Below are 27,474 nucleotides of genomic sequence, written 5' to 3'. Positions count from 1 at the left end.
CCAAGAAAAGAAAATAATTCCGTCCAAAAATTTCCAGTGAAAATGGGATCTCTGTCACTTACAATAATATTTGGGTTTCCATGTAGCTTTTGAATTGTTTCCATAAATGCAGTAGAAACTGTACTGGCTCTAAATGGATGTGATAATGCACAAAAGTGTGCATACTTGGTAAGTCTATCAACTACCACCATGATGACACTCTTTCCCTCAGACTTGGGTAAACCTGTGATAAAATCCATTGAAACCTCTTCCCAACGTTGGCTTGGAATGGCTAAAGGTTGTAATAGACCCGGTGTCTTAATTGTTTCAAATTTATTTTGTTGGCAAACCAAACATTCTACCACAAACTTTTGAATATCTGATTTAAGGCCATCCCAAAAAAATTCCTTCTTAACCCTGTGGTAAGTTTTTAAAAATCATGAGTGCCCTCCTAAGGGAGAAGTGTGCAATTCCATAAGAATCTTTTGTTTTAGCTGGGAATTCTTACAGAGGTATAAGCGATCTTTGTACCATAACGAATAATTTTGCCAGCTAAATGTATCAGACGTATTGGAATCTTGTTGTACCATTCCTCCCTTGCTTCGTTTATCCAATCTAGTTGGATAATAGAAATGGCGAACAACAATGCTTCCACATCCTCATCCTTTCTTGAGAGTGCATCTGCCACCACATTTTGCTTCCCTTTTTTGTAGATGATTTCAAAGTCATAACCCAACATCTTTGTGACCCACTTTTGTTGCTCTTCAGAGGATAATCTTTGTTCTAAAAAGTATTTAAGGCTATCATGATCCATTTCTACCTTGAAGTGTCTTCCCATTAGGTAGGGTTGCCATTTCTTAAGTGCATGGAGTATTGCCAACATTTCCTTCTCATAAATAGCTTTGCTTAAAAACTTTCCCTTGATTGGATGACTTTCAAAAGCAATGGGTCTTTCATCTTGCATTAGAACAACACGAATTCCATTTCCTGAAGCATCACATTCCACAATAAAGGTTTTTGTGAAGTCCGGTGTAGCTAAGGCCGGTGCTTGGCACATTGCCTCTTTAAGATGTTCAAAGGCCTTTGTTGCTTCTCGAGTCCATGAAAATGCATCTTTCTTCAATAATGTTGTTAGAGGTGATGCTATTCTCCCATAATTCTTAACAAACTTGCGATAATACCCTGTCAACCCAAGAAATCCTCGCAGATGCTTTATGGATGTGGGGATTTTCCATTCCTTAATGGCTTTAATTTTGCTAGGGTCTACCTTAACTCCTTCATGAGATACAATATGACCCAAATATTCCACCTCCCAGACTCCAAAGAAACATTTGGATCTTTTTGCATATAATTGTTTCTCCTCCAATAGTTGTAGCACCCTGTCAACATGTTCAACATGATCCTTCCAAGACTTGCTGTAGATTAGTATATCATCAAAAAATACTAACACAAATTTTCTAAGGAATGGTTTGAAAATTGAATTCATCAAACCTTGAAATGTTGAAGGTGCATTGGTAAGGCCAAAAGGCATGAAAAAAAATTCATAATGACCCTCATGAGTTCTAAATGCTGTTTTTGGAATGTCTTCAATCTTCATTCTGATTTGATGATATACCGAACGAAGATCCAACTTGGTGAAGTAAATTGATCTATGCAATTCATCCAGTAATTCATCAATGACAGGAATGGGGAACTTATCTTTAATAGTGAGCTTATTGATCTCCCTATAATTCGGACACATGCGCCATGATCCATCCTTCTTATGCACCAATACTACTGGAGCAGAGAAAGAACTTTGACTCGGTTGAATTATACCAGCCTCTAGCATTTCTGCAACCATACGTTCAATTTCACCTTTTTGGACATAGGGATATCTATACGGCCTGATGTTTGGAGGAAAACTTCCTGGAATCAGATGAATAGCATGATCATGATCACGCATAAGTGGGAGACCTTTGGGAGTCTCAAATACCTTGGAATGATTGTCCAGGACTTTTTGGAGATTTGGAGAAATAGATGATTCTGATGTGGAAACATCTAGTGAACATAGTTGTGCAATTACACCTCTTTGCTCCTTTTTTAGAAGATTTGTCATACCGTTAGAGCTGATTATCTTTCCTGGTTTCCCTGCGATACCCCTTAATTCAACTTCCTTTCCTTTCGTAGAAAATCTGATGAAAAGTTCTTGAAAATTAAAAGCTATTGTACCCAAGGATTGTAGCCATTGGACTCCTAGTACAACATCAACACCTCCCATTGGAATGGAAAGCATTGGGCTAGTCAATACATATTCTCCCATGGATAGCTTGATATTATGGCACTTTCCAGAGCAATTTATTGTTCCTCCATTTGCAATCATCACTTGACACTCTGGTGCTGGATATAGGAAGCAATTCAATTCTTTTGCTACCCTACAATGAATAAAATTGTGGGTGATTCCTGAATCAATCAACACTATTACCTTTTTCTTCTTGATTTGTCCTTCTATCTTGATGGTTTGAGGAGTGGTAATTCCTGCCAATGCATTACAAGATATGGTTGGATTTATTTGTTCTTCATCTAGGCTTTATTCCTCGAGTATAAATGTTATGAAACCAGCTCAAGAAAAGATAGAAAAGATAGATCAACGCCTTAGAATTCAGCCTCTTCGAGGGGGCAACCTCCTTTACATTACATAAATGAACAATTCTTGGATGATACAAATGACAAAACCTCCTTTCTATATATAGGAGTCTAAGGAGTCACAATATAATCCAGCCGACCTAACAATAATAATATAAAGCCACAAAAATAAGAATAGAGGGATTCTATGGGGCACAGAAATAACAACATGGGGGTAATAGGGGCACAACAATATAAATAAGGGGTATAACTACAACAGTAATGGGGTAATCACTAGTATTATAGGGACCCAACATGCCCCTCTCCTTCAAAAAAGTGTTGTCCTCAACGCTTGAGTAGTTCTGGATACTTCTGCATAAAATTCTCATCCTCCCATGTGGAATCTTCAGCGGATAAGTTCTTCCACTTGATAAGATACTCTGAAATTGATCGATTTCGTAGCTGTCGAGTTCTTGTTTCTGTGACTGCTTCCGGTTCCAATATAATTTTTCCTTCCTCGTCAAGTTCTGGCAATATTGTTTGAACTGGGAGCTTGTCGCCTATAACCTTCTTTAAACATGAAACATGGAAAACTGGGTGCAATCGAGAAGCTGCAGGAAGCTCCAATTTGTATGCCATAGTACCAATCTTTTGCAACACCTTGTACGGACCATAATACTTTGGTGATAATTTATTATCCTTCTTAGCTTGCTTTAGGGACATTTGCTTATATGGTTGTAGCCGTAGGAATACCCAATCACCTACATCAAAACTTCTTTCACTGCGATGTTGATCTGCCTGTTGTTTCATTCTATTTTGTGCCAACACGAGGTTATCCTTTAAGAGTTGGAGGACTTGTTGTTGATGTTCGATGTGATGTTCCACTGCCTGAACCTTAGAATTTTCTCTTAAATATGATGTGATGGATGGTGGTTGATACCCATAAAGTGCCATAAATGGGGTCATTTTTGTTGCTGTATGGAAGGAAGTGTTATACCACCATTCAGCCAGAGGCAACCATTTGACCCATTGTGTCTGTTTATCAGATACAAAGCAACGAAGATATCCTTCCAAACATTTGTTTACTATCTCAGTTTGCCCATCAGATTGAGGATGATAAGATGAGCTATGAGCTAACTGAGTACCAAGACAAGAAAATAATTCTGTCCAAAAATTTCCAGTGAAAATGGGATCTCTGTCACTTACAATAATCTTTGGGTTTCCATGTAGCTTTTGAATTGTTTCCATAAATGCAGTAGAAACTGTACTGGCTTTAAATGGATGTGATAATGCACAAAAGTGTGCATACTTGGTAAGTCTGTCAACTACCACCATGATGACACTCTTTCCCTCAGACTTGGGTAAACCTGTGATAAAATCCATTGAAACCTCCTCCCAACGTTGGCTTGGAATGGATAAAGGTTGTAATAGACCCGGTGTCTTAATTGTTTCAACTTTATTTTGTTGGCAAACCAAACATTCCGCCACAAACTTTTGAATATCTGATTTAAGGCCATCCCAAAAAAATTCCTTCTTAACCCTGTGGTAAGTTTTTAAAAATCCTGAGTGCCCTCCTAAGGGAGAAGTGTGCAATTCCATAAGAATCTTTTGTTTTAGCTGGGAATTCTTACAGAGGTATAAGCGATCTTTGTACCATAACGAATCATTTTGCCAGCTAAATGTATCAGACGTACTGGAATCTTGTTGTAGCTTTCGAATAAGTGCCCACACTTCTTCGTCATTCTTCCATTCCTCCCTTGCTTCGTTTATCCAATCTGGTTGGATAATAGAAATGGCGCACAACAATGCTTCCACATCCTCATCCTTTCTTGAGAGTGCATCTGCCACCACATTTTGCTTCCCTTTTTTGTAGATGATTTCAAAGTCATAACCCAACATCTTTGTGACCCACTTTTGTTGCTCTTCAGAGGATAATCTTTGTTCTAAAAAGTATTTAAGGCTATCATGATCCGTTTTTACCTTGAAGTGTCTTCCCATTAGGTAGGGTCGCCATTTCTTAAGTGCATGGAGTATTGCCAACATTTCCTTCTCATAAATAGCTTTGCTTAAAAACTTTCCCTTGATTGGACGACTTTCAAAAGCAATGGGTCTTTCATCTTGCATTAGAACAACACCAATTCCATTTCCTGAAGCATCACATTCCACAATAAAGGTTTTTGTGAAGTCCGGTGTAGCTAAGACCGGTGCTTGGCACATTGCCTCTTTAAGATGTTCAAAGGCCTTTGTTGCTTCCGGAGTCCATGAAAATGCATCTTTCTTCAATAATGTTGTTAGAGGTGCTGCTATTCTCCCATAATTCTTAACAAACTTGCGATAATACCCTGTCAACCCAAGAAATCCTCGCAGATGCTTTATGGATGTGGGGATTTTCCATTCCTTAATGGCTTTAATTTTGCTAGGGTCTACCTTAACTCCTTCATGAGATACAATATGACCCAAATATTCCACCTCCTGGACTCCAAAGAAACATTTGGATCTTTTTGCATATAATTGTTTCTCCTCCAATAGTTGTAGCACCCTGTCAACATGTTCAACATGATCCTTCCAAGACTTGCTGTAGATTAGTATATCATCAAAAAATACTAACACAAATTTTCTAAGGAATGGTTTGAAAATTGAATTCATCAAACCTTGAAATGTTGAAGGTGCATTGGTAAGGCCAAAAGGCATGACCAAAAATTCATAATGACCCTCATGAGTTCTAAATGCCGTTTTCGGAATGTCTTCAATCTTCATTCTGATTTGATGATATCCCGAACGAAGATCCAACTTGGTGAAGTAAATTGATCCATGCAATTCATCCAGTAATTCATCAATGACAGGAATGGGGAACTTATCTTTAATAGTGAGCTTGTTGAGCTCCCTATAATCCGGACACATGCGCCATGATCCATCCTTCTTGTGCACCAATACTACTGGAGCAGAGAAAGAACTTTGACTCGGTTGAATTATACCAGCCTCTAGCATTTCTGCAACCATACGTTCAATTTCACTTTTTTGGACATAGGGATATCTGTACGGCCTGATGTTTGGAGGAACACTTCCTGGAATCAGATGAATAGCATGATCATGATCACGCATAGGTGGGAGACCTTTGGGAGTCTCAAATACCTTGGAATGATTGTCCAGGACTTTTTGGAGATCTGGAGAAATAGATGATTCCAATGTGGAAACATCTAGCGAACATAATTGTGCAATTACACCTCTTTGCTCCTTTTTTAGAAGCTTTGTCATACCATTAGAGCTGATTATCTTTCCTGGTTTCCCTGCAATACCCCTTAATTCAACTTCCTTTCCTTCCGTAGAAAATTTGATGAAAAGTTCTTGAAAATTAAAAGCTATTGTACCCAAGGATTGTAGCCATTGGACTCCTAGTACAACATCAGCACCTCCCATTGGAATGGAAAGCATTGGGCTAGTCAATACATATTCTCCCATGGATAGCTTGATATTATGGCACTTTCCAGAGCAATTTATTGTTCCTCCATTTGCAATCATCACTTGACACTCTGGTGCTGGATATAGGAAGCAATTCAATTCTTTTGCTACCCTACAATGAATAAAATTGTGGGTGCTTCCTGAATCAATCAACACTATTACCTTTTTCTTCTTGATTTGTCCTTCTATCTTGATGGTTTGAGGAGTGGTAATTCCCGCCAATGCATTACAAGATATGGTCGGATTTATTTGTTCTTCATCTAGGCTTTGTTCCTGGAGTATATCTCTTCTTTTGACCTTTCTTGCTCCTTTTCTTCTTCCTCTTCACAATCTATGTAGAATAATTTCTTCTCAGCACACTTATGACCTTTAGTGTATTTGCTATCACAACTGTAACAAAGCCCTTTTGCTCTTTTTTCTTCCAATTGTTGTGGTGTCAACCTTATAGGTTGTGGAAGACTAGGGGCAACAACACTTCCGTCTTTATAGTTGTGAGTGGTATGCTTCCTGGTTGCCATAATTTTGCTTTCCATTTTTCTTGCTAACCTGAATGCCTTCTCTAATGAATCAGGTTCCCAAAGGCGAACATCATGTTGGATATTATCCTTTAAAGACCCTATGAACACATCAATCCTATGCTCCTCTGGAATATCTTTTACCCTTATGTTCAATTTTTGGAACTCCTCAATGTGCTCCATTATTGAACCCTTTTGTTTGAGACTTATCAATTGGCTAAAAAAAGTGTTGCTTTTTGTATCCTCATAATGTGCTATCAATTCTTCCGTAAAAATTGCCCAAGTGATAAATTGTTTACGAGAGCAAAGCCATTGATACCATACAAACTGATTTGGTTCCAAATATACAGTTGCCATACGTACCTTTTGTGTGTTTTGCACATTATTGAGATCGAAGAATTGCTCCATCTGTAATATCCATGTGGCGGGATCCTTGCCATCAAACTTCCTCATATCGATTTTTGGAATATGGTGGGTCTTCGATCCAACATTAGATCTATGGAATCATGATTAACATTTCTTTTGTTCTCATCATGAGTTTCCTTTACAACCTTTTCACCATTAGTAAGTATTTCTTGTAGAAAATTTGTCAAATCTGTCTTCAAATCTGCCATGTCTGTCTTCAAATCTGTCCTCAAATATGTCTTCAAATCATCCATCTTAGCTTCCATTCCTTTTATCTTAAATTCCATGTCATTTATCTTAGATTCCACGCCACTTATCTTAGCTTCTGTTAGCTTTTGTGAGCGTGACATTTGTTGCACTCGTTCTTGTAATTTTGATATATCATGTAGCATTTCTTCCTCTTCTTCATGAGTCATGCTCTAGCTTTAAGGTTCCTTACTAGGTGTTTACATTTTCTTTCCTCGCGTCATCATTTACTGATAATAATGCTTTACTATGCCCTTTGAATTTTGTTAAACCAAGCTTACACAAAAATTAAAAAAAAAAACTACACACTTTTTTTCACTTTATAGAAGCCTGCTATTGAATTTGATGTATCTCTGTAATTTCAGATCATCCAGTTCTAAAATTGCGACCTGTAGTAGCCTTCTTCGTCCTCTTTCCAATGCCACAAGTCTGACCCAAATTGGATTCTCCAAGGAAGAGTTATGTGAAATCTCCCACAGTGACTTGCTTTTAGACTAGTTCAGTAGAGCGAACTTGTATGACGTGCCACGAGTCACTTGTTTCAACCTTTGAATCTGAAACACACATACAAGAAACTACAGTCCGTCCTCTTTCTGTACCTTCTTACGAAATTTCAATCTGATCCCTAGAGAGAAAGTTATGACGATTTTCCCCAGGTCACCTGTTTTGAATGTAATTCAGGAGTCTGCAAAAAGACCAACTTCCTCAGATCATATCTCCGCAAATATTGCGCAAAAAGCTCTGAAATTCGAACCCAAGGTTCAGCGCGATTTCTTCTCAAATGGGTTTTTTTTGCGACTTCTGAAACATCACAGAAAAAAGTTATAGCGAAAATGCCACGATGACCTGTTTGGAGCAGCGAAACCCTAGAATCCAAAGCTCTGATACCAAATGTTATGAAACCAGCTCAAGAAAAGATAGAAAAGATAGATCAACGCCTTAGAATTCAGCCTCTTCGAGGGGGAAACCTTCTTTACATTACATAAATGAACAATTCTTGGATGATACAAATGACAAAACCTCCTTTCTATATATAGGAGTCTAAGGAGTCACAATATAATCCAGCCGACCTAACAATAATAATATAAAGCCACAAAAATAACAATAGAGGGATTCTATGGGGCACAGAAATAACAATATGGGGGTAATAGGGGCACAACAATATAAATAAGGGGTATAACTACAATAGTAATGGGGTAATCACTAGTATTATAGGGACCCAACATCCTCTTCTTTTGACCTTTCTTGCTCCTTTTCTTCTTCCTCTTCACAATCTATGTAGAATAATTTCTTCTCAGCACACTTATGACCTTTAGTGTATTTTCTATCACAACTGTATAAAGCCCTTTTGATCTTTTTTCTTCCAATTGTTGTGGTGTCAACCTTATAGGTTGTGGAAGACTAGGGGCAACAACACTTCCGTCTTTATAGGTTTGAGTGGTATGCTTCCTGGTTGCCATAATTTTCCTTTCCATTTTTCTTGCTAACCTGAATGCCTTCTCTAATGAATAAGGTTCCCAAAGGTGAACATCATCTTGGATATTATCCTTTAAAGACCCTATGAACACATCAATCCTATGCTCCTCTGGAATGTATTTTACCCTTATGTTCAATTTTTGGAACTCCTCAATGTGCTCCATTATTGAACCCTTTTGTTTGAGACTTATCAATTGGCTAAAAAAAGTGTTGCTTTTTGTATCCTCATAATGTGCTATCAATTCTTCTGTAAAAATTGCCCACATGATAAATTTTTTATGAGAACAAAGCCATTGATACCATACAAACTGATTTGGTTCCAAATATACAGTTGCCATACGTACCTTTTGTGTGTTTTGCACATTATTGAGATCGAAGAACTGCTCCATCTGTAATATCCATGTGGCGGAATCCTTGCCATCAAAATTCCTCATATTGAGTTTTGGAATATGGTGGGTCTTCGATCCAACATTAGAGTCTATGGAATCATGATTAAAATTTCTTTGGTTCACATCATGAGTTTACTTTACAACCTTTTCACCATTAGTATGTATTTCTTGTAGAAAATTTGTCAAATCTGTCTTCAAATCTGCCATGTCTGTCTTCAAATCTGTCTTCAAATCATCCATCTTAGCTTCCATGCCCTTTATCTTAGATTCCATGCCATTTATCTTAGATTCCACTCCATTTATCTTAGATTCCACGCCATTTATCTTAGCTTCTGTTAGCTTTTGTGAGCGTGACATTTGTTGCACTTGTTCTTGTGATTTTGATATATCATGTAGCATTTCTTCGTCTTCTTCATGAGTCATGCTAGAGATTTCCGGTTCCTTACTAGGTGTTTGCATTTTATTTCGTCGGGGCATCAGTTACCGATAATAATGCTTTACTATGCCCTTTGAATTCCTTCAAACCAAGCTTATGAAAAAAAAACTACACACCTTTTTTCACTTTGTAGAAGCCTGATATTGAATCTGATGTATCTCTGTAATTTTGGATCATCCAGTTCTGAAATTTCAACCTGTGGTATCCTTCTGCATCCTCTTTCCAATGCCAAAAGTCTGACCCAATTTGGTTTCTCCAAAGAATAGTTATGCGAAATCTCCCACAGTGACTTGATTATAGACTAGTTCAGTAGATCAACTTGTACGACGTGCCACGAGTCACTATTTCAACCTATGGATCTGAAAAATTTCTGCAAGAAACTATAGTCCGTCCTCTTTCTGTACCTTCTTACAAAATTTCAATCCGATCCCCAGAGAGAAAGTTATGACGATTTTCCCCAAGTCACCTGTTTTGAATGTAATTCAGGAGTCTGCAAAAAGACTAACTTTCTCAGATCATATCTCCGCAAATATCGCGCGAAAAGCTCTGAAATTCGGACCCAAGGTTCAGTGTGATTTCTTCTCAAATGAGTTTTTTTTCGACTTTTGAAACGTCAGAGAAAAAAAGTTATAATGAAAATGCCACGATGACCTGTTTGGAGCAGCGAAACCCTAGAATCCAAAGCTCTGATACCAAATGCTATGAAACCAGCTCAAGAAAAGATAGAAAAGATAAATCCACACCTTAGAATTCAGCATCTTCGAGGGGGAAACCTCCTTTACATTACATAAATGAACAATTTTTGGATGATTCAAATGACAAAACCTCCTTTCTATATATAGGAGTCTAAGGAGCCACAATATAATCCAACTGACCTAACAATAATAATATAAAGCCACAAAAATAACAATAGAGGGATTCTATGGGGCACAAAAATAAAAATATGGGGGTAATAGGGGCACAACAATATAAACAAGGGGTATAACTACAATAGTAATGGGGTAATCACTAGTATTATAGGGACCCAACATAAAACCATGTAACTGGTTTGGCATGTTGGCACATCAGCTGAAGGATTATTCTTCTCACTACAGGGGGTAGTGCAAAATCAACTATTGTAATAAACTTAGATAGAATTATAATTGCTATAATAGAATCCCCCAAGATTGTAAGATTTTGTATACCTTGGCTCTTGGTGAGATCTAAGCCTTTCCAAAGTGCAAGAAATTCAAATTTATTGTTTGTTGTGGTGCCTAGTCCCCATGTGTATCTAATCCCGTCATACTCAACAGGGCAATAAATTGCCTCTCCCACTCCTGCTGCCCATGGGTTACCTTTTGCAGTGCTAGTAAAAAATAATAGTGGAAGGGTTTGTCTGCTTGCCAATCCTAGAACTCTTCCTTATCCATTCTTAAGGATTTCACTTTAATTGCATTCAACCGACCTCTGAAGTTGCCAACATGAACCGAAATAGATTTTATATTTATTCAACTCTGTCCAATTTGATAATCCTTCAATCTCTGCTAACTTAAATCCTTTAGTCCAGAGTGGTTCAATCTCTGATAACTTAAATCATATATGAAGATTACTTTATTTATTTCAAGCCAACTTTTCCAACATAGTAATTCAGGTAAGGATCTCCATTCCCATTTGATAATGGGTGAATGAATCTTGTCTAATGGACAAATGGAGGTCCTGATTACAAAAATTTCCTACCATCTCAAGGGGATAGAGAGAGTGTGATATACCTTCTCTGTTATGCACTTGACCTATGAGAATAACAAAATTCCAGAAATACAAAACAATATTTCCCAAAAGACAGAAATATCACATGAATTGAGACAAGCTACAAAGATATTTATTATTAAGAATCATAATGCAATGTTCACTTGCCTCTTCGAGGGGCCAACCTCCAATAGAGAAAATCTCAATTAAAATAAAACTCGATGATTCTTCCCTTGCAATCTAAGACTATTTATAACTTTATGACATCCAAAAACTCTAACTACTAGTGATCCCTTGCATTATATAGGTTAACCACTTTATTTATTAACTATGACCTATTTATAACTAATTGTGATCCCTTTTTTATAATGCAGGTCAACCACTTACAATTATTATTAATGTGGATAACCGCTTATAGTATTTACTGACTTAACTAACTAACTATGAATTTTAATAGGCCCCTTGGGCTTATTACATAAATAAATGGGTTAGGGTTGCATGCTAACATGCCCTCCCCCATCAAAAGCAGCCTTGTCCTCAAGGCTGAAGTTGTGGAAACTGCTGAAGAATAGTGGTTGGTTCCCATGCCGCATCTTTTGGATAGGTGTCTTTCCACTTGATGAGGACTTCCTTGATCATGTGATTGCAAAAATTCCTTTCACGAGTATCAAGGACCTACTCGAGTTAGATCCAAACTGAACCTTCCTCATCCAATTATAGCAGAATTGGTTGAACACTACAATTGGTCCCCACAACTTTCTCGAGGTAGGATACATGGAAAACTAGGTGGAATTTTGAAATAGTAAGCAATACCAGTTTGTAAATGACTGCTCCTATACACTGAAGTCTCATTATGAGTTGTATGCCTTGTAGCTTGAAAAGTTCCTGCCAAAATTTGCTGGTGAAAGTGGGGTTTCCATTTGAAACAATGGAAGGTAGCATGCCATGTAGTTTGAAGATTTGGTTGATGAAACCTTGAGCCACCAATGTTAGGGTAAATGGGTGTGGTAAAGTGAAAAAATTAGATTATTTCGAAAGTCTATCAACAACCACCATGATGACTAATTTTTTTCTTGACTTTGGGAGACCTCTAATGAAATTCATGGAAATATATGTCCAGACAGAAGCAGGGAGTGACAAGGACTGTAAGGTTCCCGGTAGCTTGATCGTTTCCCCTTTGTTGCACTGAAATACGTCACATTCAGCTACAAAAGTAAGAATCTTGTGCTTCATGTAGGTCCAAAAGAAAGAGGCATGCTCGTGCATAAGTATTATGAAATCATGAATGTCCTACAACCAGAGAGGAGTGCATCTCTTCCAAGATGTGAGTTTTGAGGGTGAAGGTTAGGGATAGCACTATCCAATCCTTTTAGCAAAGAACCTCATCTTCCCAAGAGTATTCTTATGATGAATTAAGATCTACTTGTAGTCTATTGATGAGATGGGACAGAGAGGGGTGGGAGAACCATCTATGACATGCTTCTTCAATCCAATCTAGTATGGGTAGAGAGAGGGATAAAAGGGTGCCTTCATCCTCAAATTGGCGTGATAAGGTATCGGCCACTATATTGTCATGCCCCCTCTTATAAATCATCTCATAATCATATATCAACATTTTTTTGAGCCATTTATTTTGTTGTGGCAATGATAGATGTTGCTCTAGGAAATATTTTAGGCTATGATGGTCGGCACCGATTTGGAAACGATGCGCCAATAAGTATGGTTCCCAAGGTCTACTCCATGTAATATGGCCATCATTTATTTCTCATATGCATATTAAACGATATGTTTTGTACTGAGTTATTAGCTGGTGAAATCCAATGGTCTACCTTTGTACATTAATACTGCACAAAACCTCGTCCCTGAAGCATCACATTCAATCACAAGAAGTCTGGTAAGGCCAATACTAGAGTGGAGCAGATGGCTTGTTTGAGAGCCAGGAAGGTCTGCTGAAAAAATCCATCAGTGTAGAGAAATAATTTTTTCTTTAGAATATTAGTGAGGGGTCGGGCAATGCATCCTAATTGTTGACAAATTTGTGATAGTAGCTCGCGAGAACCAAGAATCCCCTAAAACTCTACCAGGTTTTTGGTTGGGGCCAATCTTACATTGCTTGAATATTTCTTGAATCAACCCTCACTCCTTCATGGCCCACAATGTGTCCCAAATACTCTACTTCTTCCATTCCAAAGGAACACTTGGATAATTTGAAAAATAAATTGCGATCTTGGAGTAGTTTCAATACCTAGTCAACATGTTGAAGGTGTGTGTCCCATCTTATGCTATAGATGAGAATGTCATAAAAAAGGAATAGGATGAATTTTTTGAGATATGGCTTCAGAAAGTGGTTCATGAGGCTCTAAAAAGTGCCTGGGGCATTATAGAGACCAAATGGAATGACCAAGAACTCATAATGGCCTTCATGAGTTTGGAAGGTTGTCTTGGGAATGTCAACTTCCTTCATCCTTATTTGGTAATAGCCTAAGTGAAGGTCCAACTTGGTAAAAGAAATTGCACCATGTGGTTCATCAAGAAAATCATCAACTACTGGAATAGTCAATTTTTCCTTGATAGTGAGCTTGTTAAGGGGCCTAAATTCTAGACACATGAACAATTTGTCGTCTTTCTTTAAAACCATGACCAGTGGAGATGAATAAGGGTTGGTGTTGGGACGAATAACATTGGATTTGGGGAGTTCCTTGATGATTTTTTCAATTTCATTCTTTTGTGAAAAATACTATCGATAGGGGCAAACATTTGGTGGCTAGGTACCTGTTGTAGCGGCTACAACCACCCTCCAAAATTTTGCCTTAGCTTCAATTTGGAGCCTTCCTACTAACTTTCCACAATATCTTGTCTTGCTTCATCAAGTACACAAGCTTCAGTGTTTTTCCTTCACAAAGGAAACCCATTGATCTCAGCTTGACACATTCCCCTCACAGGCTGTTCAACCAGACTTGGTCCAGCTGCAGGCTCAGAATCTCCCCCAAGAAATTGCACATTTCTGGAGGTAAATCAACCTTCCCTCCAAAAATTATGCAATCCTATCTAACAGCCTACTGGGCTCCAGAATTGCGCAATTCTGTGAGTGACCCATCACAAGGAAAATTATGCAATTTTCCCTAGCAGAGCTGCTCAGCCTAGAATTTGTGCAAATCTGGGCAATAATCACCTACTGTGCCCAAAAATTGCACAAATATTCTAGGGAGCTAGCCCAACTCCTAGCCAGAAATGCACATTTCCTTCAAGCAGCTAAGTAGCTTCATGTATGAGCAGTTGGGTTGACTAGTTCCACCTAAGACCAAGGAAACTTGACTCGCACGCATGGCTTGCTTTTTCTTGGAATAGAAAAAGGCAACATGCAAAAGGCATCCCATGATCTAGGGAGTTATTTTTAACAGTTGGAGGTTACATTCAAATATCGTTTAGGAACTTTCCTCCAAGTGTCGCTTTTTCCTAGATTTGTGGCATGCATGTCATGAGCTCAAAAATTATTTATTTGACTTATCAGAGCTCATTATTTCATATCTATATTGGAGCTCTGACATCCCACATCACATCCAGGACTCTTCGATACATCCAACCCAACTATTCACGGGTAAGTGGCCTCAACTTGTCTTTTTCAACATTTCTGTCTCTTTTTGTGTTTTCACTCGTGTGAGTGTTGTTTGCTTGATTTCTTTGAATGATTGCTATTATTTACATGTATACTAGCTTGTCCTACCCATGTTTCAGTTTTCTTTTCTATCTCAATATTGTTGTATGCGTGAAATTGTTTTGCACAAACGGTCGCCAATTCGGTGACTTGCTTCACCCACATGCATGTTGATCTGTTCACTGAATCTTTCATTCATGTTTTCATGCACTGTCAATCACTTTTGATTTCACTTAGTGTCGCCATGCATCCTCTTTCATATTTTCTTTCAATTTCCCATTGGTGGGTCTGACCAACCTTGGCATAGACTCTGCCTTCATCGAGACAACATTGTGCAAAGTGGGAAAGGAAGGCTTTGCCTTCCTCTCTAGAAATGTACATTTCTTCCCAGCCACTGTCCCCTAAGACTATTTTGCGAATTTATGAGGGACAATGATTGTTGACCCAGAAAATTCCGCAATGAAGTCCCTGAGCCTGTAGTCACTCCCAGCTGGAATTATGCATTACGCAATCCCAGCAGCCAGCATCCAGTTTAGATTGCACATTCTGCAAATCCAGTAGCTATTCTTGCCTCCTAGACAACCTAGACTTCCTTTTTCATAGTTCTGGTAGCTAGTCATGCAGCCTCCTAGAATAAATTATGCAATCTTTCCTATCAGTTCCCCAGGTATGTGCTATGTCATTCCCCGAATTTGCTTTAGCTTTTGCTGATAGATTTCTTGCCATGCATGTTTCTTTGCCTTCAAATATTTTAGGTGCTCATCTGCCTCTTAGCAATACAAGATCAATGGCCTCCAAGAGAGCAGTATCAAAGGACACTGACGGAAATGTAGCTGGAGCAGTAGTTGAGTGAGTGTCCTCTAGTCTACTAATTTATGGAGATACCAAACTGTTTGTAGACAAGGACATCATACTGAAGTGGCAAGAGGTTAATGGAGCATTCAAAGACACTTTTGAGGAAGACCTTCAAGACTTTCAGGTGTACGTGAACATTCACAAGTCTGGCTTGTACTGGATTGCATGCAGATATCCCCCGTTCCCATGCGCAGACATGATACACTGGATCGTATCTCACACTAATCCTGAGACGATGACCTTGAGTATTGTTAGTGGGACGAAGCTTGCAACCTTCTAGGCATGAGACTATAATTAGATGTATTAGATATCAAAGCCTGTGACTATCATGAAGACTCCCTTCAGCTTACCCAACAACAGTGCTAACTCCATAGACATTATGAAGAACTGGGTAAACGAGTCGGCTTGATTCAGGTTGACACCCAACGATATCTACAAGACAAAGATACTATGAAATGTGTATCAATACTTGGTCATATTTGCATGTCGATAGTATGGTCAAGAAAGCACGAAAACCTTCCCATAGAGTTGGGTGATCATGCTGGACGAACTCGCTAGAGAAGGAAAACCATGTAACTGGTTCAACATGTTGGCTCATCAGATAAAGTAATAAGTAATGAAGGATCAAAAATCACCTGGAGGTATACATGCAAATATTTACATGTCTGCCTACATCCTAGATGTAATCTGTGCCCAATAGGAGTTCCCAGGTTTTAGTGGGCATGGTCACCGACGAGGACTGTTGTAAACACATATTTCAAGTTGTTGTCTAAATGCAGCTTTAGAGGAGTAATCACACGATTGTTTGATCATTTTGTTACCTTGGTTTACAAGATGATATTCAAACAGGATCCACCCTGCATGTCAAAGGAAGAAATGGAGGTACTTTTAGATATTGCTGATTGGCATGTCTCACTGTTCAACACCTTCATCCAAATGTTCAATGCGGAGAAGCATTCGCATGTTCTATCGAAGTTTACCTTGGACATACTTGTCATGCAAGAAGTAGCTTATCACATCTTGGCAGGATTGACAACAAGACTGCACCGGAAGAATAAGGCACCTTGGCCCACTCTTCCATTGTGGATTGGGTTATATGATATCTGAAGTATCAAGCAAGCGGATGTCGAAGCAGAACATATGAAGAAGTATCCATTCGGCCTCCAAAGTTACAATCCATATCACCCACATTATATTGTGAAGGATCACTGCATGAGATTTCAGTTCAACAGAACCCACAGGGAATTTCATTGGGCCGAGGAGGACCCATGGAGATATTGCTACAGTTTCTCCAGACCCAATGAACAGGTTGGCTTCACTATGGAGTGGTTAGTGAAGCAACATGAAGCAGTATCATGGAGAGCACCAACAACAGTAGTAGCAGCTAAGGTAAGCATACCAGTGCACGAAAAGGGTAAGAGGAAGACTTTCGATCGCATGGAGGAGGATCAAAGCTGCAAGTTCCGAGTAGATCCATTAGTAGAGAAAGAATCTATGGCTATAGAGGCAAAGAGGCACCAATGCGACATGTGAATCGTGCAAAGGCAAAGGGAAAAGAGAAGAATGGAAGAAGCATAGAAAGAGTTGCATGAACTAAAAGAGAAAATCTGGAAGGAACAAGAGCTGCACAAATAGGAGAGGGAAGCACAACAACAATAGATACAACAGAGGGTGCAACATGTGAAAATAGATGAAACATCACCTGTACAAGTAGCTGATTCATCAGAACATTTGGCATCAGGCAAGCAAGGTCAAGCATCGCAGGAGCAATACTTCGCTCATGAGATAGAACAACCACTTCAATAGTTGGATGTAGACATGGAGCAACATGAGTTGGAACAAGACATCGACCTCATCCCTCACCATCAAGGGGTCGACTTACCTACTTCACCACATCCAAATGATGGGCAAGTCTTAAGTGACCAAGGAGGCACTGAGATCCTTGGCGATCAGCCGGAAGGAGAGATCCACAACATCTCATTCAATGAGTCTCAACATAGAGTTATGCAGTCTCACAGAGTGTTGACTCCAGAGTATCATACATCTCCTATGAAAGTTGTGGAACGAGTGATCGTGACTGATGTGTGCAAACATCCAGTAGCCTTGGACGATGCAACCCGAGTGTATGCCGAAGCCACTAGATCAAGTGTTCAAGTTTTGATAGCTGAGAATGAGCGAATGGCGAAGGAACTATAGACAGCCAAGAAAGGAGGAGACTTGGTGACAGTGTCCACCCAATCTGAACTAAGGAAGGAAATGCTAAATGAAGTATGGTCCCTTGACACAATTATGCGAGAGTTGTACTCCAAGTTTGGCTCTGTGCATAAGTCAGTCGTCCATCTCAGTGGATGGAAGCAACGATGTGCTAGAAGAGCACATACCTTGACGAACTTTCATGCTGCTGTTGATGACATGCAAACATGGACGATGAAATACAAGGGAGACTCACTTCACTTGCCTAAGATGATGAGGGCCAATGTAGTTGAGCTGAAAGCACATATCTAGAGTCAGATCTAGAACTATGAAGAGATCCTGCAACTCATCACTAGCATACATGATCCCCATGCATGAGTATTCAAGATTATGAATGTTGTGGTGCACACACATGCGATCCCATCTATTAGGACTCTCACCCTAGTGAAGAGAAAGAAACAGGTTCGACTAGAGCTTGACTCATACTTCGACGAGTTGATGTTCATTGCCACCAGCCTAGACTTGCCCATCAGTGCAGACATCATGCACAAGTATGTTGTTGGTATGGTCGCATTGAAGACAATGATGTGCATGCATTCAGATGAGTTGGATAGAGGAGCCTAAGAAGTGTACCCGGATGCTATGGAGGCAAGAGTCAGGTTTCAAACAAATGTCACTGCGAAACACATGGACACCATCAAGGACTACCAATCTTGGCATCAGTATGTTACTGTCGATTAGAATGGGGATGTTGAGGAGTTGGACTTCCATGGTTGTCTAAGTCAAAGTGATGTATAGCTTGGCTTGCTCAAGCCATTTTGTTTCACATGGGTACATATGCATTGTAATGTAAAGTCATGTCAAGTGTAAGTCAAGTTGTGATAGTTGGATGTAACAATCATAGAGTAGATGAAGGGTCATGAGGGTAGTTGAACTGTCACAAAGGGGAATGTCAAGGGTCACCCAAACATTTGTTATAAATAGTCCCTCATAACTCATTGTAAAGGCCTTTGGTCAACCAAGATTCTGATAAGACTATCTTGGAGAGAGCTTGAACAATATTGTAACGAGCCTTGGCTTCTCCACTGCACAGAGCTAGTACATCTCTTTGGAGGAGCAAGCCGATGTGGCTATAACATTCCACTATTGGAACTAGTGGTTGGACATGGATGTATTGTATGACTGGAACTTACACTTCTTTATAAAATAAGAGCCAACACATTTCATGCATATGTTGTATTGTATTGTATGTTATTTGGTTTATTATAATTGATATATGTATTGGTTTGCTTACGCATGCATGTATAAACTATTATGTATAAGTATGTATTAATATTTCTAAAATGTGTTGTTGGTCTAACCATCACTTTGGATTTCTCACTAACTTTCCTACCATGTTGTGATGTATATTTGCCCGTGTGTTCCCTTCCAAGCCGAGTACTATTATAGTTTTCCAAGGGGCACAGTCACCTCAACCCCCACATGTTATAACCTCTCATGTACCATCCTTGACTCACTGCAGCTATCACACCCTTGCCACCAACATAGTTATCTTACTTGCCTCTGTGTGAAATCGCGGTCAAGGCATTACCATACGACTCACTGATGGGACTCCTACACCAAACGATGTGAGGTCTAATTGGGACTTCTTACCAGGGAGATCCCCTGACATGTTGGTGGGTCTAGCACTGTCAACATTTTTGGTGCTAGAAGGAGGGCCAGATGACAAGATGTGTCCTCTCATCATGTTTTGAACCTTTGGATATCTTTCATGGATTCTTGTACTCTGCTCCCTCCGTGATGTTTTTCGAATCATGTAGATGTCACCATCACGAGGGAGTTTTTCGATCACTTGTCCACTTACACGTATGATGGTGAAGGTGAAGTGGCCTAGCATGAGTACTTACATGGCTTTCTTTCCATCCTTCATGAGGAAGATGGGTGTTCTAACGAACAGGCCAGTGTGTTGATTGCATACACACTTTGAGAATCTCCACTTTGATGTATGTTCAGCCTATCGACTGAAAATGTGCACTCACTTGAGAACTTTTGTGATCTCATTGAAAGCACTTTTTTTCATTTTGATCCATACCATCTTAACCAAAAAATGCTACAACAACGGAAGGCTATGCATGAATCGATTATGGAATTTTGGCAGTGCTTCTGTGACTTACAGTTTCAAGCTCCACAAAGCCAAATGAAATTTCTCTATCTTTGGGACTGATTTGAGTATTGCATTAAGAAATCTTCTCATACAAAGAAGAGGTTTGAAATCAGGCCTCACTCAACCTTCTTTAGTGAGGGATCTAAACAATCTCATGCGGATGCAGTCACTGTCACGAGTGATTGTCTGCCATCCCCTCATCAAACAACTCCAACATTGTCGAGTAATGTTGAGGATCATGCTCAAACACCTGTTCAGATTTCACATCCTCCCAACATCACTTCACTTAATTTTCACACAGATTTGGTTATGAGTCCTTCAAGTTGTCATGTGTATTATGTTCCATAACCTCCATCTTTACACTCAGTTTTTCCTCCAGATGATACTGTCTTGTTCTCTTCCATTCCGGACTCTACACTTGTGAACAAGGAACAAGCCATTAACGGAGTTGGTGTTGCAAAACCAACATGTGTTGTCATTCGTGAAGAGTATGAGTGGGAACTTGAACATCAAATCTCAGCAAAGGATGGCTCCCTTCCATCCAAGCCTCCTCCATTCTTCCCTCACATCTTTGGTGAACCTACCATCCATGATTTTTCATGTGTATCTCCATCCACGGATGCACCCACTATTGATCACTCGCAGGTAACACCTGATGTTGGTCCATCATTCAACAATGAAGAGGATAAGTTATTCATTGAAAGTCCACTTGACCTTTCATTTATCTTTTCTGAAAACATAGAGGATGAGTTTGTCCCCTTTTCATCTACCCATCTATTTGATTCATCTGACCATGAGGATGCTGAAGAAATCATTGACTTTTCTAATCATGGTGGTCAGGATCCATTTACTACTGTATTTGATCACGATCACGACTCTATCATAGTTGATCTTTTGAAGCCAACAATTTATGATGATCTATCTGATGATGAAGTTGAAACACGCAAGATTACCGATGCACTTCAGCTCAAGCTGATGGTTATGTCAAACCCTCACTCTCTTGGGGTTAGTATCACTTTTGATTACGAAATTGTTCAATCACTTGAGGCTCCTCATCACTCATCTGTATTCATTGAAGATCCATCTCACACACAGATCATATTTCCTCGACTTGAACTACACGATCCTATCACTCATTAATTTGAGGAATCTTACATTGCAAGCATGCGTGCACGATGCAAGTTGTCTTTGTTTCTTTCATTTGCTTGCATGACATAGTCAAGAGTGTGCTTATGCTTCAAATTTAAATGCAATGTCACACAACTTCATGATAAGTCCATGGAATGCTTGTTATACACTTGTACTCACTTATGTCCTGTGGGCACTTTGAAACACAAACTATGCTTGTCTTCATTGTAATATCTTTCTTGCTTGCTGGTTCGCGTAATTGGGTTGCTCGCGGACCAAGCCTTCACCAACATGGGTCAAACAATGCATCGGTGGCTGCACTGGAAATATCACTTCACGTGATCAAGTCCATGCATCATTAGCTTAGGATTAGGAGTAGTGTTTGATTTCTGTTAGTTTGATTTCATGCTTGTTTGCTTACCTGCTTTGTTTGTTTGCTTGTTTTCTTGCTTGTTTCCTTACTCGCTTTGCTTTCACTTTTACTTCTACTCTTGCTTTGTTTTATTGTTTGTTAGTTCTCTTGTTTTGTTTGTAGGTTAGTTTCGCATGAAACCATGTATGACTCTTGAAACAAGCTGGGTAAAGTGCAAGAGGCCTTGTATAACTATCACTACTTATTTATCTGTCATCTTGCCTCTATATGAAGAACTTTTTACTTTTAGTCCATGATACGTCGAAGGAAAATACGTACCGTTTGAAGCGAACCTTCATGAAAACACAACGCTTGTGTGCTAACTAGTATCACCTACTCTAGTCAGTTGTTTTTGGGTTAATCATTTCTATCTCAATCAAGTAGAGTAAGGTGAGGGGACAAGCTTAATTGGCACGTCAGAGATATAATAAACTACATCTCAGCTGAAACAACCTCTTTTGCTCTCAATAAGTTGGGATCCCTCTTCTACCTTTGAAATGAATAAGTGTTATGCACGGTAAAAAAAAAATGAAAAATGAAAAAATGAAAAGTAAGAAAAATTCAAATGACAAATGAATAAGGAGAAAGAAGAGAAAGGCTTCCTACACAGAGAGGTGATGCAAGTAACTCTGCCAGGGTACTGACCAGACTCACTGGTATTGGAGCCATTCTTGTGCTTCCGTCGGGGTACTGTCCAGGCCTGCTAGCAGCAGAGCAACACCAGAATGAAACTAAGACTCTGACAACTATACTTGTACACCAATATACCCCTCAACCCCAATCGAAACAACTATGTTTCCTTGGCTTGGAATGGGTGTTAATCGACCAAGATTAATAGATGCTACATCTTACAATCAAGCTGATGTGAAACGAAGATGAGCTGAGAACTAAACAATACTTCCAGAGATGCTAGACTTGTTTTTCACAAACATGCCCATTTAGAGAGCTAGAGTTCTACCAATGTTTTGCCAAGTGTTGTAGCCGCTACAACCACCCTGCAAAATCTTGCCTTAGCTTCATTTTGGAGCCTCCAACCAACTTTCCACAACACCTTGTCTTGCTTCGTCAAGTACATAAGCTTCAGTGTTTTTCCTGCATAAAGGGAGCCTATTGATCACAACTTGATGCATTGCTCTCATAGGTTGTTCATCCAGACTTGGTCCAGCTACAGGCTGAGCAGCTCTCGCAAGAAATTGCTCATTTCTGGAGGACTGTTAGCTTTCCCTCCAGAAATTGCGCAATCTTGTTTCGAAACCTACTGGGCTCTAGAATTACACAATTATGCCAACCACCCTTCAGAGTGAAAATTGTGTAATTTTCCACAGTAGGGCTGCTCATCCCAGGATTTGTGAAACCTAGTGTCACATATCTACTCTTCCTTAAGCATATAATAATTTTTTTTTTTACTGTAATGGTTGTCCCACCATTAAGCAGATCGAGCACTATCATACTATGTGTACCTTTATATTGTATGACAGTATTGGACTTGTACTTTAATCCACGGAATGCATAGCTTTATGTTAGTTCTACTTTTAACATTCTATATGCATATCATACATAAGAGGCACGTACAAACTTGTTATCATGGCCATGGTCTAAGGTTGTGCATTCCAAACCATTGTCAACACAATGATATCGGTATGGTATATAGTTTATTGTTAAGTTGATGTGGCTCGTGTTTTATGGCATACCTACCAATCCACAAGCTGGCGCTCCCAACACTGGACACTTGGACTTGTCTTAATTATGGCTGGACTGGTCACGTGGTCTGTGCACGGCTCTACCTACTGGATCCTTCCCGCGTCTTTATCTTGGTCTTACCGCCACAATCGACGGTCCGAGGCCTCTTGGAAAGATCTAGGGCCGAGAGGGCTCCACGACTTAGGGTTATACCTGGGGTTTATAAACCCTCTCCCCGGATTATTAGCGATTTGGCTGGGCATTCGCAGCGCTCCGACGCTCTGGTTCTCTTGCCATCTCTTCGGCATGTATGCCACTCCTCCGGCACCATTCTTCTGCTGTCGTCTCTTCTCCGGCGCTGCTCCTCTGTTATCGATTACAGGGTGTCTTCGCTTCCTGGATGAACGCCACCGATTTGGTAAGGTAAGTCCCCGTATCTCTGCTAGATCTTAAGACTTAACAACAGTTCAGTTAATTGGCGAAGTGACTGCCATATGTCTTCTGTTGACAGGTAATGGTAGCTCCTTCAGTTTTCCTTCGGCGGTCTGCTCTTCTTGCCGGCAATGGTCTCATGGTTATACACAGGTATGTACGCTATTCCTCTGTGGTTATTTATGGTCTGCTTTGCACAAGTTTAAAAGTTCTGAATCGTTTTCTGGGTTTATACTTAAACCCCAGCTACCTTATGCGTTCACCCTTGACGCAGATGACGGCATGGGTTTTGAGCTACGGTTTCTGCATGGGGTTTTGTCTTCCATGGTGGAAAACTCTCTTTGCCCACGGTGGTTGAGTCTGAGTCTCCTCCCAATGAGACTGTTCGGCTTGACTGTAACCGTGAGGTTATTGCACTTGGGTTTTGATTTATTTCCCTGTTTCGAGGTGGATTTCCATATACCCACCAAGTTTGTAATGTATAAATCTGTGGACAATATATCCGATGTTTAACAGTTTGCTTGGCATAGATTCGCTGTCGGTCTCCACATAGCCTGTTTTGTTTATTCATTATGGAACATGCTGTAAAGATTATTCTGGAGTATTACTCAGTTTGTTTATGTAAAATCCCGTTCAGGGTTTTGTTAATATTTGCATTTCGCTTACGTCTGTTCTTAATCCTTTTCTCCACCGAACAGGGAAGTCTTCACTGTGTTTGCCCTGCCTCTCGTTTCATAGAGGTGCGGGCGAACACAGGTTTAAGACCGGCTATGGATAAGACTCACGATGTTTACTTTCCACTCTGGAATAAGTTTTGTTTATATATACATATGGTTATTCGTAATAGTGAAATGGTATTTGTGTGCTATATGGAAACACGCTGTAGTTTTTCTTCATACTGTATATGAAAACCGTGTTGTATTTCATTCTCACAGCGTTCATACTTCTTCTTGTTGGTTAGTTTTGTTCATGCATGTCAACCCATATCCCGACACGATGATCTCCGAAGTCGATATAGCTGGATTTCAATCCGATTGTTCTTTAAAATATTGTCTGCTATGTATATAAGGTTTTGTTTACAATAGAATGGAAATGATGTAATGCGGTTTTCCCTATCATGGAAATGCTACTGTTTTAATGACAGAACTTGATTTCAGATTTAGTACATTTATTTATATATGTACCTTGCATGTACTCAGTTTTTCCCCTTTAAGGTGATAGAAGTCTATGCACATTAAATATTATTCTAGTTTCTTTAACACCCTTGCACACACGCACGGTAAGGTTAACTTTCTTGGACTGCTGGTCTGGAAGGGTTTTAGAAGGGGTCCGGTCACGACCCGCCGGGTATTTTGACTGGTCCCTCCTTTCTTAACTTGACCCGAACAGAGGAAAGTTTCCCAGGTACAGCTAGATTCTAAAGACCTTTTGGCTCGTTAACCCGGACAGTCTACAGGTAAACTTTTATTTTACAGTTACACTATCAGATTATGGATAGGATATATCCGACCCTTCTTACAGACGGGTCTGCTCACAGTTTCCACCACTGTCCCGTCTTATCTAGCTTTACTTCTACTCATTCATGCTATTTATCAGCTGTCTTCCTGGTACAGTCTGTGACTGTCTATTGTATTTTATCAGTTTGCCCTTCGACTAATATACACACAGCTACAGCCACGCCATTCTAATGGTAACTTAAAGACTCTATCGCTAACAGCTATAGTTTAATCTTCTACATGCACTGTATAACGATTATAACTACTTCAGGGTTTCAGATACTTACCTGGTTGCTCCTGGTGTGAAATCCCTTCAAAATCCTTCTGTAAATTCCTGTATGCAGCTCGTTATCCTCCCATCCGTGAGACTTGTCCTTCAGGACTTGAGTCTCCCCCCGAGCTTACCCTTACCGGATCACAATCCTCGGTAAGATAGCACAATCCTCAGTGCTTGACTATCTGGTCATTACCAGACATAGTCCAGAAACAAGGTTCATTACCTTCTTTTCCTCTTTCCCTTTGTCTGTCCCCACAGCACACCCGAGAAAGCTATTCACCACCTTTTTCCTTTTTCCTGGAATTCCTTCCAGTTAAGGAAAGTGGTTACTTTCAGTTCTATTAACTGTTTTCCCTTTTTGGGAGCCCAATGTTTTCTCTGAGCAATTCTTTAAACACATTACTTTAATGCATATTAAAAATAACACATTACTCTTTAAAAGAAAATAAGTTTCTCAATGTCATTCCAGTTTTACCACAGTAAACTTTTCAATAATTACATTTACGGGGTCATCACATCTCCCCCCTCTAAGTTTGGACATCGTCCCGATGTCTAGTGTCCTCAAACAGCTCCGGATAAGCTTTCCGAAAAAGCTCTTCGTCCTCCCAAGTAGCCTCATCCGGTCCATAGTGCTGCCACTGCACTTTAATTTGGGTAATAACCCGCTTCCGCAGCTGTACTTCTCTCCTGTCGAGAATGTTCAGCGGCTCGACCAAGACCTCTCCTTCCGGTTCGACCTGCACACAATACCAGTGTCAGTTTTTCCATCTCTCGACAATTCTTCAATTAGTTCAGTTAGAAATAACTCTTACCCGAATATCTTGCCACTTGATCACATGCTTAGGGTCATAAATATACTTCTTAAGCATGGATACATGGAAGACATTATGAATTCTAATGTGGCTAGGTAAGGCTAGCTGATATGCTACTGGCCCAACTCTTGCCAAGACCTGAAAAGGTCCAAAGTAACGAGGCGCGAGTTTGGCACAACTGCTCCACTGCAGAGTGCTCTTCCTGGCTTGTATTCTTATGTACACGTGATCCCCCACCTGATACTCTTTGAATCTTCTTTTCCGGTCTGCAAAGGTCTTTTGCCGATCCTGAGCGGCTTTCAAGTTAGCTCGCACTCTTTTGACCATGTCTTCCATTTCTTTGAGCATTTCAGGTCCCAACCTTAACTTATCCTCCGGGCCGCTCCAGTTTGAGGGCGTTCGACATTTGCGTCCATACAAGACTTCAAATGGAGACATTTGGATTGATGTATGATATCCGTTATTATAAGCGAATTCCACCAGGTGTAGATAATCTTCCCATTGAGTCGGTTTTTGCATTACACATGCTCTCAGCATGTCTTCTAACACCTGGTTCACTCTCTCCGTCTGTCCATCAGTTTGGGGATGGTATGCTGTACTAAAGTTCAATTGTGTACCCAATTCTGCAAACAGTGCTTTCCAGAAAGCGGATGTAAACTTTACATCCCGATCTGATATTATAGTCTTCGGCAGCCCGTGAAGTCTGAACACGTTCTGCATAAATATGTGTGCAATTTGGACTGCCCTGTAGGTTGATTGCACTGGAATAAAATGGGCGGCTTTACTCAGCTTGTCCACTACCACCATAATAGAATCATTGTTCCTTTTAGTTCTAGGCAACCCAGTTATAAAATCCATAGATATAATTTCCCATTTCCATTCTGGAATTGGTAGGGGTTGCAATAGCCCAGCTGGATGCTGATGTTCAGTTTTGATTTGCTGGCATTCTAAACACCGCGCTAAATATTCCGCTACATGTCTTTTCATTCCGGGCCAGTAGTACTCCTTTCGAAGTGCAGCAAGCATTTTCTGGTATCCCGGATGACCTGAGTAGTGGCTGGTATGAAACTCATTCAGAATTAAATTTCTAAGGTTATTGTCATCTGGTACAACCAGTCTTTGTTTGTAAAACAACATTC

At 39.8% G+C, this 27,474-nt stretch overlaps 1 protein-coding gene across 4 annotated transcripts; it reads left to right on the top strand.

The window, feature by feature from the left end:
- The first annotated feature begins 23,549 nt into the window (after window positions 1-23,549).
- LOC149195577 (uncharacterized) lies at window positions 23,550-24,398 on the top strand. Of its 4 annotated transcripts, none has more exons than XM_089408549.1 (3): window positions 23,550-23,741; window positions 23,830-23,903; window positions 23,997-24,398. In XM_089408549.1, exons 1-3 carry the CDS (start codon window positions 23,625-23,627, stop codon window positions 24,106-24,108), a joined length of 303 nt encoding a protein of 100 aa, XP_089264675.1. In that variant the 5' UTR covers window positions 23,550-23,624; the 3' UTR covers window positions 24,109-24,398. The 4 variants fall into 4 exon arrangements, with proteins under 4 accessions (XP_089264675.1, XP_089264677.1, XP_089264674.1 ...); XM_089408551.1 differs by having other exon boundaries at window positions 23,554-23,736; window positions 24,025-24,398; XM_089408548.1 differs by having other exon boundaries at window positions 23,554-23,736.
- Window positions 24,399-27,474: the final 3,076 nt, after the last annotated feature.

Source organism: Pinus tabuliformis, chromosome 2_2, assembly GCF_031772625.1.
Source record: "Pinus tabuliformis cultivar Carrire ecotype Pingquan chromosome 2_2, CPIR1, whole genome shotgun sequence".
In the NCBI taxonomy this organism is placed as follows: domain Eukaryota; kingdom Viridiplantae; phylum Streptophyta; class Pinopsida; order Pinales; family Pinaceae; genus Pinus; species Pinus tabuliformis.
Note: the sequence above shows the minus strand (reverse complement) of the source record. Positions and strands in the feature narration are given on the sequence as shown.

Bases quoted from the DNA above. Each gene is read 5' to 3' on its own strand.
- LOC149195577 (XM_089408548.1), top strand. From the start codon at position 23,625: ATGTATGCCACTCCTCCGGCACCATTCTTCTGCTGTCGTCTCTTCTCC. The intron at 23,737-23,829 runs GTAAGGTAAGTC...TTCTGTTGACAG, and splicing joins GGATGAACGCCACCGATTTG to GTAATGGTAGCTCCTTCAGT. The intron at 23,904-23,996 runs GTATGTACGCTA...CTTAAACCCCAG, and splicing joins GGTCTCATGGTTATACACAG to CTACCTTATGCGTTCACCCT.